General features: G+C 46.7%; 1 protein-coding gene across 2 annotated transcripts in view; it reads right to left on the minus strand.

Annotated features, from left to right (window-relative positions):
- LOC140396596 (synapsin-3-like) overlaps window positions 1-20,731 on the minus strand; it is a 749,989-nt gene that overhangs the window by 46,898 nt on the left and 682,360 nt on the right. For both annotated transcript variants that reach the window (XM_072485394.1, XM_072485395.1), the window contains exons 9-10: window positions 14,777-14,851; window positions 8,540-8,642 (exon numbers count right to left, since the gene is read on the minus strand). In XM_072485394.1, coding sequence (XP_072341495.1) covers window positions 8,540-8,642; window positions 14,777-14,851 — 178 coding nt within the window. The remainder of the gene's footprint in view (window positions 1-8,539; window positions 8,643-14,776; window positions 14,852-20,731) is intronic.

Below are 20,731 nucleotides of genomic sequence, written 5' to 3' on the forward strand. Positions count from 1 at the left end.
ATTAGAGAAATTTCGAATCTTGAGAAACCAGCAGAGTGCTAATGCCTCCTGTGATTGCCGTCAAAGTCCAAAGAAATACACCAACACACGTCTGCAAAGGAGAGATGGGATCCTGACTGCTCTATTAAACACACCAAGATTCCAGGTCTGGGAAAATACATCCTTTGAGCTACAGCCAGGAGAAGTGGAAGGTATGTCACATGACTTTCCCCAAGCTGCTAGAACCTGTAATATTGTTGTGTGGAACTGACCCACACGATCGACCATTTTACCATTGAGCACGGAGCAACAGAAAGAACCCTGCCCTGGAATACTGGAACTTCTGTGTCTGTGCCTTAATTAATCTCCATGTGCTGTGTGATGAGTGGTTACTGTACCCTTAAAACCATGTAGGTGATGCCTCTTTAAGACCACGTTTGGAACCCTGGGGGACTCCGCATCTGGCTCCGCCCACCAGGGAGCCGTATATAAGGTGACGCCCTGTAGGCGGCACTCAGTAAGCACACGTCTCTGTAGCAGGCTACTTCTCTATTAAAGCCTTCATTTACCATTCCCCACTCTCGTGTCGTTATTGAGGGTACTACATGCTGTCTCCATTGTGGAAATCCTCATTTCTGGAAAGGCAGATCACCCAGCAGCAGTCAGCTTGCTAATCTCTGAAGGACTTTTGGCTCAAATGAATCCATACCTGTTAGTTTCATCATGAACCCCTTTCTTTTGTGAGTGCAAAAGGGGTGGACGTTGCAAAATTCCCTTCCCATATTTTCATAGAATCCCGAAAGTACAGAAGGAGGCCGTTTGGCCCATCGAGTCTGCACTGACCCTCTGAAAGAGCATCCCACCCAGGCCTATGCCCCCATCGCATCCCCGTGACCCTGTAACCCCACCTCACCTGCATAGCTTTGGACTGTGGGAGGAAACCGGAGCATCCGGAGGAAACCCACACAAACACGGGAAGAACGTGCAAACTGTACAAAGAGAGTCACCCGAGGCCGGAATTGAACCTGGTCCATGGCGCTGTGAGGCAGCAGAGTGGGTGTAAAATAAACCAATCCTCTTACTTTACGATGTGGAGATGCCGGCATTGGACTGGGGTGAGCAGAGTAAGAAGTCTTACAACAGGTTAAAATCCAACAGGTCTGTTTTGAATCACTAGCTTTCGGAGCACAGCTCCTTCCTCAGGTGAATGGTGAGGTAGATTTCAGAAACATTTATATAGACAAAGTCAAAGATACAAGACGATACTTTGAATGCGAGTCTTTGCAGATGGGCCTTGCAGATGCACGCTAACCCAATGAATTTCATATTCTCTGTGTCCCAGTATCAGGTGGTTTTGACATTATTATGGTGGCAGAAAGGACGTTTGATCAGAACTTGTCTACTGAGGTAGTATGGGTTGAGGTTAGAAACAGGAAAGGAGAGGTCACCCTGCTGGGAGTTTTCTATAGGCCTCTGAAAAGTTCCAGAGATGTAGAGGAAAGGATTGCAAAGATGATTCTGGATAGGAGCGAAAGCAACAGGGTAGTTGGTATGGGGGACTTTAACTTTCCAAATATTGACTGGAAACGCTATAGGTGGAGTACTTTCGATGGATCCGTTTTTGTCCAATGTGTGCAGGAGGGTTTCCTGACACAGTATGTAGCTAGGCCAACGAGAGGCGAGGCCATATTGGATTTGGTACTGGGTAATGAACCAGGACAGGTGTTAGATTTGGAGGTCGGTGAGCACTTTGGTGATAGTGACCACAATTCGATTACGTTTACTTTAGTGATGGAAAGGGATAGGTATATACCACAGGGCAAGAGTTATATCTGGGGGAACGGCAATTATGATGCGATGAGGCAAGACTTAGGATGCATCGGATGGAGAGGAAAATTGCAGGGGATGGGCACAATGGAAATGTGGAGCTTGTTCAAGGAACAGCTACTGCGTGTCCTTGATAAGTATGTACCTGTCAGGCAGGGAGGAAGTGGTCGAGCGAGGGAACCGTGGTTTACGAAAGCAGTCGAAACACTTGTCAAGAGGAAGAAGGAGGCTTATGTAAAGATGAGACATAAAGGTTCTGTTAGGGCGCTCAAGAGTTACAAGTTAGCTAGGAAGGACCTAAAGAGAGAGCTAAGTATAACCCTAAAGCTTTCTACAGATATGTCAGGAATAAACGAATGACTATGGTAAGAGTAGGGCCAGTCAAGGACAGTTGTGGGAAGTTGTGCTTGGAGTCCGAGGAGATAGGAGAGGTGCTAAATGAATATTTTTCGTCAGTATTCTCACAGGAAAAAGACAATGTTGTTGAGGAGAATACTGAGATTCAGGCTACTAGACTAGAAGGGCTTGAGGTTCATAAGGAGGAGGTGTTAGCAATTCTGGAAAGTGTGAAAATAGATAAGTCCCCTGGGCCGGATAGGATTTATCCTAGGATTCTCTGGGAAGCTAGGGAGGAGATTGCTGAGCCTTTGGCTTTGATCTTTAAGTCATCTTTGTCTACAGGAATAGTCCCAGAAGATTGGAGGATAGCAAATGTTGTCCACTTGTTCAAGAAGGGGAGTAGAGGCAACCCCGGTAACTATAGACCAGTGAGCCTTACTTCTGTTGTATGCAAAATCTTGGAAAGGTTTATCAGAGATAGGATGTATAATCATCTGGAAATGAATAATTTGATTAGAGATAGTCAACACGGTTTTGTGAAGGGTAGGTCGTGCCTCACAAACCTTATTGAGTTATTTGAGCAGGTGACCAAACAGGTGGATGAGGGTAAAGCAGTTGATGTGGTGTATATGGATTTCAGTAAAGCGTTTGATAAGGTTCCCCACGGTAGGCTACTACAGAAAATACGGAGGCATGGGATTCAGGGTGACTTAGCAGTTTGGATCAGAAATTGGCTAGCTGGAAGAAGACCAAGGGTGGTGGTTGATGGGAAATGTTCAGACTGGAGTCCAGTTACTAGTGGTGTACCACAAGGATCTGTTTTGGGGCCACTGCTGTTTGTCATTTTTATAAATGACCTGGAGGAGGGCTTGGAAGTATGGGTGAGTAAATTTGCAGATGACACTAAAGTCGGTGGAGTTGTGGACAGTGCGGAAGGATGTTACAAGTTCTAGAGGGATATAGATAAGCTGCAGCGCTGGGCTGAGAGGTGGCAAATGGAGTTTAATGCAGAAAAGTGTGAGGTGATTCATTTTGGAAGGAATAACAGGAAGACAGAGTACTGGGCTAATGGTAAGATTCTTGGCAGTGTGGATGAGCAGAGATATCTCAGTGTCCATGAACATAGATCCCTGAAAGTTGCCACCCAGGTTGAGAGGGTTATTAAGAAGGCGTACGGTGTGTTAGCTTTTATTGGTAGAGGGATTGAGTTTAGGAGCCATGAGGGCATGTTGCAGCTGTACAAAACTCTGGTGCGGCCGCATTTGGAGTATTGCGTGCAATTCTGGTCGCCGCATTATAGGAAGGATGTGGAAGCATTGGAAAGGGTGCAGAGGAGATTTACCAGAATGTTGCCTGGTATGGAGGGAAGATCTTATGAGGAAAGGCTGAGGGACTTGAGGCTGTTTTCGTTAGAGAGAAGAAGGTTAAGAGGTGACTTAATTAAGGCATACAAGATGATCAAAGGTTTGGATAGGGTGGACAGTGAGAGCCTTTTTCCTCGGATGGTGATGTCTAGCACGAAGGACATAGCTTTAAATTGAGGGGAGATAGATATAAGACAGATGTCAGGTTCTTTACTCAGAGAGTAGTAAGGGTGTGGAATGCCCTGCCTGCAACAGTAGTGGACTCACCAACACTAAGGACATTCAAATGGTCATTGGATAGACATATGGACGATAAGGGAATAGTGTAGATGGGCTTTAGAGTGATTTCACAGGTCGGCGCAACATCGAGGGCCGAAGGGACTGTACTGCGCGGTAATGTTCTATGTTCTATGTTCTATTTATCGTCTGCAAATGATTGAGGTGTGAATATGTGGGGATATGATCAGTAAATTCACAGATGACACAAAAATCGCTGGTGTGGTAAATAATGAGGAGGAAAGTCTGAGATTACAGGACGATATAGACTGACTGTTTCGATGGGGGGAACTGAGGCAAATGGAATTTAACCCTGAAAAATGTGAGGGAATGCGTTTTGGGAGGACTAACTAGACAAGGGAATACGGAGTGAGCGGTAGGACGCTGGGAATGACAGAGGATCAGAGTCAGAGGGACCTTGGTGTGCAAGTACATAGATCCTTGAAGACAGAAGGGCATGGATAATGCAGTTGAGAAGGCTTATGGGATTCTTGCCTTTATTAACCGAGGTGAGAATATAAGAGCGGGGAGGTTATGATGGAGCTGTATAAAATGCTCATTAGGCCACAGCGGGAGCACTGTGTGCAATTCTGGTCGCCACACTGTAGGAAGGATGTGATTGCACTGGAGAGGGTGCCCAGGAGATTCACCAGGATGTTGTCTGGACTGAAGCGTTTCGGCTGTGAAGGGAGGCGGGATAACCTGGGGTTGTTTTTCTGGAGCAGAGAAGGCTGAGGGGGGACCTGATTGAGGTGGACAAAAGTATGAAGGACATACATTGGGTGGATTGGAAGAAACTTTCCCCATTAGCCGGGGGGTCAATAACCAGGGACAGAGATTTCAGGTAAGGGGCAGGAAATTTAGAGGTGATTTGAGGATAAACCATTTTACCCGGAGGGTAATCTGGAACTTGTTGTCTGAGTGGGTGGTGGAGGCGGGAACCCTCACAACATTTAAGAAGCATTTCGATGGGCAGTTGAAATGCCAGAGCAGACAAGGCTGCGGACCACGTACTGGAAAATGGGTGCTTGATGGATAGCATGGACCTGGTGGACCGAAGGGCCTCTTTTTGTGCTGTAAACATTTATGATTAAGGTTAGAGCTTAGAGTTCCACCTCTCACTGCTGATCTTTCAGTGGGTTTGGCTGAGTGGAGGTGAAAACCAATTAAGGGACACCCAGGGTATTCCCATCTCTATACAAATCCAAATGAGCCAGGTTTCCTGCATTTCCATTGGAAGAACGCTGGACATTGCTACCCCAACTCCATCAACATCACATTACTAATACATCAGAGTTCCATTTCTATACAGAGGAACCGAGGTGTATGTGTACAAGATGTGTCATTTGCGTGTGCCTCTGCATTTGTGTATTTTTACTAATCCTGCCATGAGGTGGCAGAGAAGCCCCACTGTCTCCGGTGTGACTCGCACTGTGCATTGCCCCAGCTTTATTGTCCACAATCTCAGTGCAGGATTTCTGTCCCTTTGCACCTGACCAGGAAGATGTTAATTCAATCTGGCACAGAATTTGCTGTTGAAGGACATCACGGCCAAAATCAACTCTGTCCTCATTTGACATCCACATGACTTGCTAGGTGCTAGCTGTATAATAATTTATACACAACTGTGAGGAAGCATTAGGAATAAGCTGGCTGTGCTGGAGGTTCATGTGGCAGCAGGGAACAATGATGTGTGAATATCTGAAACATTGCTCATAGTGAGGATTAAGCAAATATAACATCCAAGGATGTTAAAATCTTTAGAAATGACAATAGACAAAGAAAGGAGAAGGAAATATCCATTGTCTTCTACTCCGAGAGACTTGTGTTATAAACTATTGCTGAAAAATTAGACATGCTGTCAACGGTTTATATCCTGCACCCTTCGGGACAGTTTGCAAAAATACCATTAACAAAAGGAACAACAATTTATACTGCATGACAAGAGAGTACTGATTGGCTGGAAAGTGGATGCTGATTGGTAGAGGCATTGCCATGGAGAATGCATCAGGGAACAGTTAACTGGCAAGCTGTTTAAATTCGCACCAGGCAGGTTGACTCTGATTGGACAAGGCATACCGTGGGGAATGAACTGGCGAATGGCTGTCCCCGAAGGTCAGGGCCCTGTGTTTGAAATATGCGTGGCTTCTAGCAAGCATAAATGAGCCACACTGCGAGCCCAACTGATAATCTTAAATTGGTTTTCGGTGGAATTCCTGTCTCAATCTAGATTGTTTAGCAACTGCTGTTCAATCAATGGAATGACATCTAAAGTTGGACACTCTTTTGGGTTTTGTAAACAAGGTTTGGTTGGGTGTGGTGTGTACTTTCCCTGTGGCAAACAGCCAAAGGGGCTGATGCAATTCTGCAATTGACTTGAATTTGAACAAAGCTTGGCAGTTAACTATTCCCTGATGCATTCTCCGTGGCCTCTATCAATTAAAGTCCACTTGCCAATCAATGAGACTCTCTTCTTATTCAGTATAAATTGTTATTTCCTTTGCTACTGGAATTCTTGCAAACTGTCTTGAGTGCAAGACTAAAAATGTTTTGACAGCACGCCTATTTTTTTCAGCAATACTCAAGTTCTGTACCATCACATGACTATTAATATAAACATCCCAAATCCTGTGGAAGGGAAGAAACTATAGAATTAAATAATCTTGTAGTCAAAAGGATACCAAACTATTAGCTCAGTATGTTTATAGACCCTCAGCTTAGCAAAAGCAGATAATTTGTTGTAGCAGAGATGTGAAGGGTTTGTGAGAACAGGAACGTTATTTCAATGGAAGATTTCATTACAAACTCAATTACTTTAGAATCTAGAATTGGTAAATGTACTGCATGGCAGTTCTATTGTCCATTAGGTCAAAGAAGCATAAAGAGGTAGTCTTCACTTTGAACTGCCATTTACAAAATACCCAGTGGAGTGTCCGAGGAATTCAGCCCGCAGATTCTGGGAGGTTTAGAAATCAACTGGCTCCCTTGCTGGGCAGAGGGGTTAGGGGTGTGGGGCGTGGGAGGGATCACTGGTGATCTGCGGTGACCCAGATTGAATGTTTATATTCCTCGGGGCTCCACCAAAAAAAAAAGGTGTCCGGTGTTGTTTTTTTCTACAGGCTCCAGCCATTCACTTAATAACTGTTGGGTCACCAGCTCACCGCAGATACAAACAGAGGGAGCATGCAGCAAATTTGCAATCACATAGATTACATAGATTACATAGAACATACAGTGCAGAAGGAGGCCATTCGGCCCATCGAGTCTGCACCGACCCACATTAATCCCTCACTTCCACCTTATCCCCGCAACCCAATAACCCCTCCCAACCCTTATGGACACTACGGGTAATTTAGCATGGCCAATCCACCTAACCTGCACGTCTTTGGACTGTGGGAGGAAACCGGAGCACCCGGAGGAAACCCACGCGGACACGGGGAGAACGTGCAAACTCCGCACAGACAGTGACCCAGCGGGGAATCGAACCTGGGACCCTGGCGCTGTGAAGCCACAGTGCTAATCACTTGTGCTACCGTGCTGCCCTTGAAAGGGCAGTCCTGTGAAAGTCATGGTGCCCATACTTGTGTCCTTGGAATAAGGCTGCTGCTTGTTTCAAGCAATTGGCGTTTTGCCCTGGCTCGACAATGACAGTCTGGAGGATTGGGACGGAGATTCTCCGAGCCCGCACCGTGCCAGAGAATCGGCGGGGGGGGGGGGGGGGGGGCGCCGATTCTCCGGCAACAGAGTTCCACCGAGTCCCGCCGGCATCGTTTGCAAATGGTCTTACCCGGCGGGACCTCGGCGTTCTGGCTGCGGGGGCCGTCCTGGTAGGGAGGGCGGGGGGAGCCGACTCGGGGGGGGGGCTCCACGGTGTCCAGGCCCACGATCGGGGGCAACCGATCGGCTGACGCGCTAATGAAATGAATGAAAAGCGCTTATTGTCACAAGTGGGCTTCAATGAAGTTGCTGTGAAAAGCCCCTAGTCGCCACATTCCGGCGCCTGTTCGGGGAGGCTGGTACGGGAATTGAACCGTGCTGCTGGCCTGCGTTGGTCTGCTTTAAAAGCCAGCGATTTAGCCCAGTGAGCTAAAGTCCGGGGGGGTTCCTCCGTGCCGGGCCCCTGTAGGGCTCTGCCATGTTGCCCACGGAGACGGCCGTGGCACGAATGTGTGGACCCGCGCCGGCCCTTGCGGGCCGGATTCTGGCGCCGTTCTAGCCCCCGAGGAAGGGGAGAATGACTGAGCCTGGAGGCCCGTTGACGCCGGCGACGCTCGCGCCGGTTTTGACGCCGGCATCGACATTTGCCCGGGATTTAGGAGAATCCCGGCCAGAATAAAGCAGCCCATCACTGTCAGAATGGACCAGGTTACAAACGGCCCCCAAAATTTACACAACTCAATGGAAAATATGTGAGCCTCTACAGTCAGAATAGCAAACTCACAATCCAGCAAAATTGGAAATAGATGAAAAAGTGAATATTTCTATCAATAAACTATATATCTTACCCGGTGGTTTGTGTGAGATGCACAACCTGAGTTGGACCCACTGTAGGTTATATATCCAATGCCCCCATATGCGGTCAATCTTAAAATGATATCTCTTCCTGTAAACACTTGTTTAGATAATTTGCATGTGAAATATTTGATCTCCAGCCGGAAGATAGGCCCACACAAGATGAAAAAGTCTTCATACTAAAGTCAACATTCACAAGATAAAAATGCATCATAAATTGGCACAGGGGCCATCCAACTAACCTCAATGATATAATCCTTCCCATCCTTCCCGTGTACAGCTTTCACAGCACAGATGTCCAGGCCACCAAACATCTCAGAACATGCATCCACCCACGTTCGATAGCTGCAAAGGTTTCCATTAAAATGTCAGCTCCAGTGAGATACTCGAGTTTGTGCCCTGCACCCCGCCCCCCCCCCCCCCGTGCTGCAACATCTCAGCATTATCAAACAGTTAGGAAACTATTCATTCCAATTTGCATATGTTGCACATATAGGACAAAGTTAGTAAACTTTCTGCTCTGTCTTTATTGTTCTTTGTTCCAATATTTTATACTTTACCTTAAAACCCACAGCTTGGGAAGAGGTTACGGGAATAGACCATGTGTAGCACCTTCCTGTTGTTACAAGTTAATAATAACCATCTTTATTGTTACAAGTAGGCTTACATTAACATTGCAATGAAGTTAAAATGCGGTTGAAGAATTGTGGGTGGCAGATTCTAGATGGCAGCTCAATAAGACAATGTCATGATAGCCAGAATTCTCCACCGGCAACGCACCCCCATCTGAGGTTACCCCAGCGGCATGGAGTGGTTACCGAGTGGGGTGGTTGCCGAGTGGGGTGGTTACCAAGTGGAGTGGTTACCAAGTGGGGTGGTTACTGATGAGAAGGTTCTTTGAGAAGGTGACTGAACAGGTAGACGAGGGTAGAGCAGTTGATGTGGTGTATATGGATTTCAGTAAAGCGTTTGATAAGGTTCCCCACGGTAGGCTATTGCAGAAAATACGGAGGCTGGGGATTGAGGGTGATTTAGAGATGTGGATCAGAAATTGGCTAGCTGAAAGAAGACAGAGGGTGGTGGTTGATGGGAAATGCTCAGAATGGAGTTCAGTTACAAGTGGCGCACCACAAGGATCTGTTCTGGGGCCGTTGCTGTTTGTCATTTTTATCAACGACCTAGAGGAGGGCGTAGAAGGGTGGGTGAGTAAATTTGCAGACGACACTAAAGTCGGTGGTGTTGTCGACAGTGCGGAAGGATGTAGCAGGTTACAGAGGGACATAGATAAGCTGCAGAGCTGGGCTGAGAGGTGGCAAATGGAGTTTAATGTAGAGAAGTGTGAGGTGATTCACTTTGGAAGGAATAACAGGAATGCGGAATATTTGGCTAATGGTAAAGTTCTTGGAAGTGTGGATGAGCAGAGGGATCTAGGTGTCCATGTACATCGATCCCTGAAAGTTGCCACCCAGGTTGATAGGGTTGTGAAGAAGGCCTATGGAGTGTTGGCCTTTATTGGTAGAGGGATTGAGTTCCGGAGTCAGGAGGTCATGTTGCAGCTGTACAAAACTCTGGTACGGCCGCATTTGGAGTATTGCGTACAGTTCTGGTCACCGCATTATAGGAAGGACGTGGAAGCTTTGGAGCGGGTGCAGAGGAGATTTACCAGGATGTTGCCTGGTATGGAGGGAAAATCTTATGAGGAAAGGCTGATGGACTTGAGGTTATTTTCGTTAGAGAGAAGAAGGTTAAGAGGAGACTTAATAGAGGCATACAAAATGATCAGGGGGTTAGATAGGGTGGACAATGAGAGCCTTCTCCCGCGGATGGAAATGGCTAGCACGAGGGGACATAACTTTAAACTGAGGGGTAATAGATATACGACAGAGGTCAGAGGTAGGTTCTTTACGCAAAGAGTAGTGAGGCCGTGGAATACCCTACCTGCTACAGTAGTGAACTCGCCAACATTGAGGGCATTTGAAAGTTTATTGGATAAACATATGGATGATAATGGCATAGTGTAGGTTAGATGGCTTTTGTTTTTTGACTTCCCATATCGGTGCAACATCGTGGGCCGAAGGGCCTGTACTGCGCTGTATCGGTCTATGTTCTATGTTCTATGATGGAGTGGTCCCCGCTGGGAGTGCTTCCCGTGTGGAGTGGTTCCCATGTGGAGTGATTCCCGTGTGGAGTGGGTACCGTGTGGAGTGGTTACCGTGTTGAGTGGTTCCCGTGTGGAGTGGTTCCCGTGTGGAGTGGGTACCGTGTGGAGTGGTTACTGTGTGGAGTGGGTACCGTGTGGAGTGGTTACCGTGTGGAGTGGTTATCATGTGGAGTGGTTACCGAGTGGGGTGGTTACCGAGTGGGGTGGTTACCGAGTGGGGTGGTTATCAAGTGGGGTGGTTCCCGTGTGGAGTGGGTACCATGTGGAGTGGTTCCCGTGTGGAGCAGTTACCATGTGGAGTGGTTACCGTGTGGAGTGGGTACCGTGTGGAGTGGTTCCCGTGTGGAGCAGTTACCATGTGGAGTGGTTACCGTGTGGAGTGGGTACCGTGTGGAGTGGTTCCCGTGTGGAGTGGTTACCGAGTGGGGTGGTTACCAAGTGGGGTGGTTACCGCTGTGAGTGGTTCCCGTGTGGAGTGGTTCCCGTGTGGAGTGTTTCCCCTGTGGAGCAGTTACCATGTGGAGTGGTTACCGTGTGGAGTGGTTCCCGTGTGGAGTGGTTCCCATGTGGAGTGGGTACCGTGTGGAGTGGGTACCGTGTGGCGTAGTTACCATGTGGAGTGGTTACCGTGTGGAGTGGTTACCATGTGGAGTGGTTACAGAGTGGGGTGGTTACTGAGTGGGGTGGTTACTGAGTGGGGTGGTTACTGAGTGGAGTGATCCCCCTGGCAGTGGTTCCTGTGTGGAGTAGTTACCATGTGGAGTGATTATCATAGAATTTACAGTACAGAAGGAGGCCATTCGGCCCATCAAGTCTGCACCGGCTCTTAGAAAGAGCACCCTATCCAAGGTCAACACCTCCACCCTATCCCCATAACCCAGTAACCCCACCCAACACTAAGGGCAATTTTGGACACTAAGGGCAATTTATCATGGCCAATCCACCTAACCTGCACATCTTTGGACTGTGGAGGAAACCGGAGCACCCGGAGGAAACCCACGCACACACGGGAAGGATGTGCAGACTCCGCACAGACAGTGACCCAAGCCGGAATCGAACCTGCGACCCTGGAGCTGTGAAGCAATTGTGCTATCCACAATGCTACCGTGCTGGGTACCGTGTAGAGTGGTTACCATGTGGAGTGGTTCCCGTGTGGAGTGGTTCCCGTGTGGAGTGGTTACCGTGTGGAGTGGTTACCGTGTGGAGTGGGTACCATGTGGAGTGGTTCCCGTGTGCAGTGGTTCCCGTGTGGAGTGGTTCCCATGTAGAGTGGTTCCCGTGTGGAGTGGTTACCGTGTGGAGTGGGTACCGTGTGGAGTGGTTCCTGTGTGGAGTGGTTCCCGTGTGGAGTGGGTACCGTGTGGAGTGGGTACCGTGTGGAGTGGGTACCGTGTGGCGTAGTTACTGTATGGAGTGGTTACAAAGTGGAGTGGTTACCGTGTGGAGTGGTTACAAAGTGGAGTGCTTCCCAAATGATATAGTTCCTGAGTGGGATGGTTACTGAGTGGGATGGTTACTGGTGGTTGTAATGGGTGCCGGAATGTGGCGACTAGGGGATTTTTACAGTAACTTAATTGCAGTGTTAAAGTAAGTCTACTTGTGACAATAAAGGTTATTTATTTATTTTATTTATTGTCAGGGGTTTGCCATATTTTAGAGGAGGAGGTGAGACCAGCTGCTGTAGAGAGATGTGAACTCCTCCCCCTCAAAGGACAGGAAATTCTCCTGGTCTGAACCTTCTCCACCACGACCTGTGAGCTCTCTCACCGAGTCCACCTCTCAGTATGGAAGCCAGCTGACTGCTCAGATACACTGCAAGTGTCTGGGTGATGGCCACATTCACACTTCCATGTAAATTCCGTTGAATCTAGTTTGGGGACAAACCTGCAGTTTTCTGTTTTAGCATCTGGGGAAATCCAAATCTGATAATCATTTATTAGGACCAAATGTAAATGCTAAAACCAAACTTTTAAACAGATGTCTTATTTGCACTGCACCCATTTAGTGCCCGTTTTTACTCCTCATCATAGGGCAGTAACACAGCTGGATTAATTCAAACTTGGACCCAATCAAAGCATTTGTTTTAATACAATGGTGGCAGGTGGGCATTTCTGGCCGTATCAGCAGATATTGCTCATTCCCAATTGCCCTCCAACTGATTGGCCATTTCAGAGAGAATCATAATTCCATGTACCTGGAATCACATGTAGGCCAGGCCAGGTAAAGGGGATTAGCGAACCAGATGGATTTTTTCAACAATCGATAATGGTTTCATGGTCGTCATTGGATGATTATAAGGACAGCACGGTGGCGCAGTGGTTAACACTGCTGCCTCACGGCGCCGAGGTCCCAGGTTCGATCCCAGCTCTGGGTCACTGTCCGTGTGGCGTTTGCACATTCTCCTCTTGTTTGAGTGGGTTTCGCCTCCACAACCCAAAGATGTGCAGGGTAGGTGGATTGGCCACGCTAAATTGCTCCTTAATTGGAAAAAATGAATTGGGTACTCTAAATTTATTTTTAAAAAATCATTGGATGATTATCATCATCTATTAAAGGATGAATTTTAATTCCAGATTTTTATGGAATTCAAATTTCACCATCTGCCATGGTGGGATATGAACCCAAGGCCCAGACTATGACCCGGGTCTCTGGATTACTGGACCAATGATAATGGCCGGGATTCTCCATCACTGCGATCTAAGGATACAAATCACGGAAGCAGCTGTAATTTTGCTTCCTCTTATTCACACCAGAAATGTCAATCATAGCAAGAGTGTTTATAAACATTGTGGTTAGCATCAAAGCAGGGTAATGGAGATGCATTCAGGCATGAAGGGAAAGCATAGATAAACAAACCACCAAGTATCTGTCTCTGAAGTAATAAAACTGTCAATCATTAGTTAATACAATGCATTGCTGAGTGAAATTTAAGAGAAGGTTTGCATTTCAAAGGTTGTCATGGGATTTGAAGCACTTTGATGTGTACCTGACTTTAGGAAGCCTCTGACACTTGTAGCAGCTGCTGCTTTAAACACTTTTGACTGAGGCAGCAGATATTAGGAAAGGGCAAGTGCAAATGTAGCAATTCCCCACTACTGCCTGGATTGTTCTTCAGATTTCAGGTCAGTGTGACCAATGGGGTCTCTGATTGGGGGTGAGGGGGTGGGGCTGAGAAAGGTGGGGGCAGCCTCGGGTCACTCCCATGCATGTGTGCTGTGGGTGGAGTGACCAGTTATTCCCATGGTGTGGGGGAGGGTGTGGAGGGGATTCCCCGACTTGTCAGTGGAGGGGGGGGGGGTTGCAGGAGTTGAATTCTGGGTGGGGGGGGCATTGCTGCCGATCCTCGGCATAAATTAGCATATTAAAGGCGGGAGACTCAGATCGCCGGCCTGGCTCCAGCAGAAACCAGGAGCAATTCCGTGCTGGCAAGAGATTGGAGAATCCCAACAAATATCATTTGTTGGAGAGAATATCATATTATCTTCTCCCAGCATTTGTATAATTTCTACATCCCAAGAGGCTATTTCTAGGCATAGGCTGTGCTTTGATATTAATTCTAAACTAATCTGCCAAAACGATTTGTTGCGATTTACAAAACTGATCCCATGACTTTCTAATAAATCTATGATGCAGTGTTCTCATAATAACTATACTGTGACAGCAAGAGGGCGGGTTCCCCGAGGGAGATAGCGGTGGTACCTGAGCTAATGACAATAATCCTGATCAATCACATTATCTTAAAAGGATTTAAGCAATGCCAGATTTACAGATCACCAATCTGAAATGTTGACTCTCCACAGATGGTCCCAAGTGTTGACAGTATTTACTGGTCTAGTAAGGGGTTGCAATGCTGGCGATTAGGAGGTTAATTTTCCTCTCTTTCAGAGTGAAAACAATGCATGTTTACAGTTGTCTTTCTCCCTTGGAAACTTGCCCCATTTACACTGAACTTTAGTTTGTAAACAATTCTTCTGGTTGTGATTAGTTTGTGTGGTTGTTCCGAGGGCCGTGATCTGCAAATGCTCCATGATAGTGAATAGGAAATGATGGAAGCAGATAGACTGAGCCATTGTAAGAATGTTACCTGGGATTCAATCATTACTGCCAAAAATCATGAAAATAACTCTCAAAAGTAGAAACAACTCAACGAGGAGTTGCTGATATCAGTTTAAGGGAAGTACAATGAAATAAGGATGAAGAAAGATCCATTTAAATTTCCTTTCTCGTGGCTTTAATTCTTTAACTTCTCCTAGATTTCTGAACCCTCTGCTGCACAGTCTTGTGCCTGGTCCTTGGTTTATGTGGGTTGAATGCTCACCGTTCCGTCATGGCCACTTGTTCCAACATGGCAGAGCCAGTGTTTGCTTTCCAGTTCCCCGAAATGGAAGTTCTCCTGAGAGACAGAAATGTACAATATTGCAAACAGGATAACACCGAGAAGTCTTTTACAAGTCAGTTACAACTCTTCCAAAGGAAAATAGCAACAAATGTTTGTTTAAATGACAGATTCACTTCCCCTCTTTTCTGTGTACACTTTAGAGGGTAGCGTAGCGGAAGGATCTGCATTTGGTGAATCATGGAATACGAGTAGACAGACAGGCTGGGGGAGGGGACAGCCAGGCTGGGGGAGGGGACAGCCAGGCTGCAGCGCCCGAGGACGGGAAGACACAATGGGAGTTCTGCAAAAGGGGACGTAAATGACAATTGTGGGGCAAAGTGCAGGAAAAGGCGGATGGGCTGGGAGGGAAATGCTTGGTGTATTGTCAGACCAGCCACAGAATCTTGTTACGATCCCTGTGGGGGAACAATGAACCAAAATAACAATTTACTGAATGATCCCAAAAGAAGAAATGACCAACAAAGGGGTAATCCTCCATCTCCACCCGCCAGCGAAATCACTACTGGTCTCCGCAAATGAATAACAGGGGCGCGATTCTCCGATTCCCAGCCGTGTGTTTCCTGGCGATACCGTTTGCTGGTGGTGGAATTCTCGACTCCCCCGTGTGGTGGGGTTCATGCGGATCTGAAGCTCCGATGTTGGTGGTGGTGATGGGATCAGGACTGAAACCATCACTTTGAGATCGGGGCTCCAATCTCTCGAGCTGGGTTTGCCGGAGTATTTAGGCCGTTGCAAAACATGTCCCCTTCAAAAAAATTCCAAAGTGTGGGTGGATCGTAATCGGGATCTCGCCAACCCAAATCGAGATCGGGCGGCACGGCAGCACAGTGGTTAGCACTGTCGTTTCACATCTCCACGGTCCCCGGTTCGATTCCCGGCTTAGGTCTGCCCATTCTCCCCGTGTCTGCATGGGTTTCCTCCGGCTGCTCCGGTTTCCTCCCACAATCCAAAGATGTGCAGGTTAGGTGAATTGGCCATGCTGAATTGCCCTTAGTGTCCAAAAAAAAAGATTGGGTGGGGTTACTGGGTTACGGGGATAGGGTGGAGGTGTGGGCTTAGGTAGGGTGCTCTTTCCAAGTGCTGGTGCAGACTCGATGGGCTGAATGGCCTCCTTCTGCACTGTAAATTCTCCGAACCCATCCGGCAGGAATTGGACTGAGTTTCCCACCGGATACCACATTCCATTGCGCCCAAAATTCACTTTCTGTAACTTTTACTTTAACATGAATCAGAACGAACACAAATTAGACAAATTCACAGGTAAATGATACATCAACTAACAAAAGTTAATTTTACTTTGAAAAGTCAATTCAACAAAGGTACGTCCCACAAGGAATTGCTTCATTCCCCACTGACACGACACATTGTGGAGCTACGTTCCACGCAGTTCCATAATGTGCTGATCTTTCCTCAGGTAAGGAGTCAATAACAGCATTCACTTTTCAGTTTCACAGGTACGATTAACATCAAAGCACAATCTACAAACCCCCTCACCCTGTGTAGGCAGGGTGTCCAGCCACCTTAGAGTTTCCAGGATTGTCCTGGAATTTAACTTGGTGTCCTGTGTCCTGGGCTTGGGGTTCCTCAGATACCATTTGCCCCGGACTCCTCCTGCAGCCAATGAGGAAACTGCTCAGAGTGTCGGTGCATTGTGCACACTCAGTCCAAAAGTTGGTCTGGTGGCAACAGGAGCACTGAGGCCTGGGGTGGGGGGAAGGGGGGGGGTGTTCAGTACAACACAGGTCTGGGGAGGCTGCAAACCAGTGGGTCGGGTATCCCGGCAGAAAGGGAAGGGTGTGCCTGGGCAGGCATAGGGGTGGGGAGGGGGGGGGGGTGGTTTGGGTTTGGCGGGTCTTATGGTCTCATTTGCAGCCCCCCCCCGCCCCAACTCCTGTGGTCTTGGCTCTGCATCACATTCCCCCGCCTCCCCCCCCCCGCCCCCCCCCCCCCCCACCTTCGCCGACCACCGCTATTCTTCTGCAAAGTGACCTTTAAAGTTATTCCCACGGAGTTGGTCATCCTTAGTCCTGATGTAACTTTCCAGAATTCCTTCTCAACTAACCAACCCCAATTTATGGTTTGGCCCCTTCTGGGAAAACTCCCAGCAGCCTCTGAGCTAGTCATACAGCTTTCCAGCTTTTGGACGTTTTTAATCAGCTCACACAGTGGCTTCAGGAGTTACGGTCTCCTTTTCTGTCAAACAGAAAAACTGACCTCTTCCTGTCAGAGATTAGCTTCTTCTCCTCAAAAATTGGCTGCATTCCACTTTCTGCCTCTGTCTGCTTTATATTTGTATCTGTGCCTTCACCCTCCAGCTCCTCTGCTTGTAACTCTCCTCTGTCTGCAGCTCTCCTTTCTGTCTGGCCAAATGGCGTCAGTATCTTAATGGTCTTACTGTTCGTACTGCTTCTGGGTCAAACGCCACCAGGTCACGTGGGCAAGTATTTCTTATTATCCAAGAAAGGTACAATTGATCCCTTTACATTTAATGCAAACACTTCAAAGTCATTTTCAAATATTCTTAAAGCAATTACATATTCCAAGACATTTTAAATAAAACACACATTTTCCTTACTGTACTGCTCCAGGACTAAGGTTGTCACAGCCACACCTTGTCCGTATTAAGGCACCTGGTGGTCTCCAGTTCCTGTTTGTCGCAGAGATTTTCAGAGTTTACAGTCCAAATTCCCAGAGAACACATTTGTTCAGATGATGATACAGTGTCTGATGGTTCAGTGTCTTATGGTTCAGATGATGATGCAGTGCCTGATGATCGATGTCTGAGTTTCCACCACACCACAGTGCAAGCTGAACAAAACCTAAAACCTAAATACTGCATCGGAAGTTCTGACTGAAACATGAAATCTCAGCTTGGTGCCGGGCCAGCTCACACTGCTGTGGGGCCAGTGCTCAAAGGGGTTTGTGAGCCCTCACAGCAGTCCAGCAAGCTGTACTCCAGGTTTCTGGGATTGCTGAGGGCTTGCTTACCCCAGGGAAGCGTCAGTGTTGCTGTGAAGCAAGAAATTGCTTCAGCTTGACAGAATTTGTGCGTCCATGAGTGTCACTAGCCATGTTATCAGCACCTTGCCAGCTTGTCCAGACTGCTTGAGGATGTCCTGCAAGGTCATTTGCAGCCTCCCTCACTGGAAGCCAGCAGCCTTCTGGGGTAGCATTGTGTAGCAACACTGACAGACGGGCAAAAAAACACCTGCAAGATAGGCAGAAAAGATAATTATTGAGTTTTGTTTGGAATATTGGATATTATGTTGGATTATGTTGGTATGGAATGACTATGATTTAGTGGCCATTACTGAAACATGGTTAAAGGATGGTCACGACTGGGAGTTAAATATCCGAGGGTATCAAACTATTTGGAAGGACAGAGTGGATGGTAAGAGAGGTGGTGTAGCTCTGTTATTTAAGGATGATATCCGGGCAACAGTAAGGGATGACATCAGTGCTATGGAGGATAAGGTTGAATCCATTTGGGTGGAAATCAGGAATAGTAAGGCGAAAAAGTCACTGATAGGAGTAATCTATTGGCCACCAAATAGTAACAGTATGGTGGGGCAGGCAATAAACAAAGAAATAACAGATGCATGTAGAAATGGTACAGCAGTTATCATGGGGGATTTTAATCTACATGTCGATTGGTTTAACCAGGTCGGTCAAGGCAGCATAGAGGAGGAGTTTATAGAATGTATCCGCGATAGTTTCCTGGAACAGTATGTAATGGAACTTCCGAGGGAACAAGCGGTCCTAGATCTGGTCCTGTGTAATGAGACAGGATTGATTCAGGATCTCATAGTTAGGGATCCTCTCGGATGGAGCAATCACAATATGGTGGAATTTAAATTACAGATGGAGGGTGAGAAGGTAAAATCAAACACTAGTCTTTTGTGCTTAAACAAAGATTACAATGGGATGAGAGAAGAACTAGCTAAGGTAGACTGGGAGCAAAGACTTAATGGTGAAACAGTTGAGGAACAGTGGAGAACCTTCCATGCGATTTTTCACAGTGCTCAGCAAAGGTTTATACCAACAAAAAGGAAGGACGGTAGAAAGAGGGAAAATCGTCTGTGGGTATCTAAGGAAATAAGGGAGAGTATCAAATTGAAGGAAAAAGTACACAAAGTGGCAAAGATTAGTGGGAGTCTAGAGGACTGGGAAATTTTTAGGGGGCAACAGAAAGCTACTTAAAAAGCTGTAAAGAAGAGTAAGATCGATTATGAGAGTAAACTTGCTCAGAATGTAAAAACAGATAGTAAAAGTTTCTACAAATATATAAAATAAAGAAGAGTGGCTAAGGTAAATATTGGTCCTTTAGAGGATGAGAAGGGAGCTTTAATAATGGGAGATGAGGAAATGGCTGAGGAACTGAACAGGTTTTTTGGGTCGGTCTTCACAGTGGAAGACACAAATAACATGCCAGTGACTGATAGAAATTAGGCTATGACAGGTGAAGACCTTGAGATGATTGTTATCATGAAGGAGGTAATGATGGGCAAGCTAATGGGGCTAAAGGTAGACAAATCTCCTGGCCCCGATGGAATGCATCCCAGAGTGCTAAAAGAGATGGCTAGGGAAATTGCAAATGCACTAGTGATAATTTACCAAAATTCACTAGACTCTGGGGTGGTCCCAGCGGAATGGAAATTAGCAAATGTGACACACTGTTTAAAAAAGGAGGTAGGCAGAAAGCGGGTAATTATAGGCCAGTGAGCTTAACTTCGGTAGTAGGGAAGATGCTGGGGTCTATCATCAAGGAAGAAATAGCGAGGCATCTGGATGGAAATTGTCCCATTGGGCAGACGCAGCATGGGTTCATAAAGGGCAGGTCGTGCCTAACTAATTTAGTGGAATTTTTTGAGGACATTAACAGTGCGGTAGATAACGGGGAGCCAATGGATGTGGTATATCTGGATTTCCAGAAAGTCTTTGACAAGGTGCCACACAAAAGGTTGCTGCATAAGATAAAGATGCATGGCATTAAGGGTACAGTAGTAGCATGGATAGAGGATTGGTTAATTAATAGAAAGCAAAGAGTGGGGATTAATGGGTGTTTCTCTGGTTGGCAATTAGTAGCTAGTGGTGTCCCTCAGGGATCAGTGTTGGGCCCACAATTGTTCACAATTTACATAGATGATTTGGAGTTGGGGACCAAGGGCAATGTGTCCAAGTTTGCAGATGACACTAAGATGAGTGGTAAAGCAAAAAATGCAGAGGATACTGGAAGTCTGCAGAGGGATTTGGATAGGTTAAGTGAATGGGCTAGGGTCTGGCAGATGGAATACAATGTTGACAAATGTGAGGTTATCCATTTTGGAAGGAATAACAGCAAAAGGGATTATTATTTAAATAATAAAATATTAAAACATGCTGCTGTGCAGAGAGACCTGGGTGTGCTAGTGCATGAGTCGCAAAAAGTTGGTTTACAGGTACAACAGGCGATTAAGAAGGCGAATGGAATTTTGTTCTTCATTGCTAGAGGGATGGAGTTTAAGACAAGGGAGGTTATGCTGCAATTGTATAAGGTGTTAGTGACGCCACACCTGGAGTATTGTGTTTCAGTTTTGGTCTCCTTATATTATGAAGGGAATAGATAGGATAGATGCGGGCAGGTTGTTTCCACTGGTGGGTGAAAGCAGAACTAGGGAGCATAGCCTCAAAATAAGGGGAAGTAGATTTAGGACTGAGTTTAGGAGGAACTTCTTCACTCAAACGGTTGTGAATCTATGGAATTCCTTGTCCAGTGAAGCAGTAGAGGCTCCTTCATTAAATGTTTTTAAGATAAAGATAGATAGTTTTTTGAAGAATAAAGGGATTAAGGGTTATGGTGTTCGGCCCTGAAAGTGGAGCTGAGTCCACAAAAGA

This window comes from Scyliorhinus torazame, chromosome 19, assembly GCF_047496885.1.
Source record: "Scyliorhinus torazame isolate Kashiwa2021f chromosome 19, sScyTor2.1, whole genome shotgun sequence".
Classification (NCBI taxonomy): Eukaryota; Metazoa; Chordata; class Chondrichthyes; order Carcharhiniformes; family Scyliorhinidae; genus Scyliorhinus; species Scyliorhinus torazame.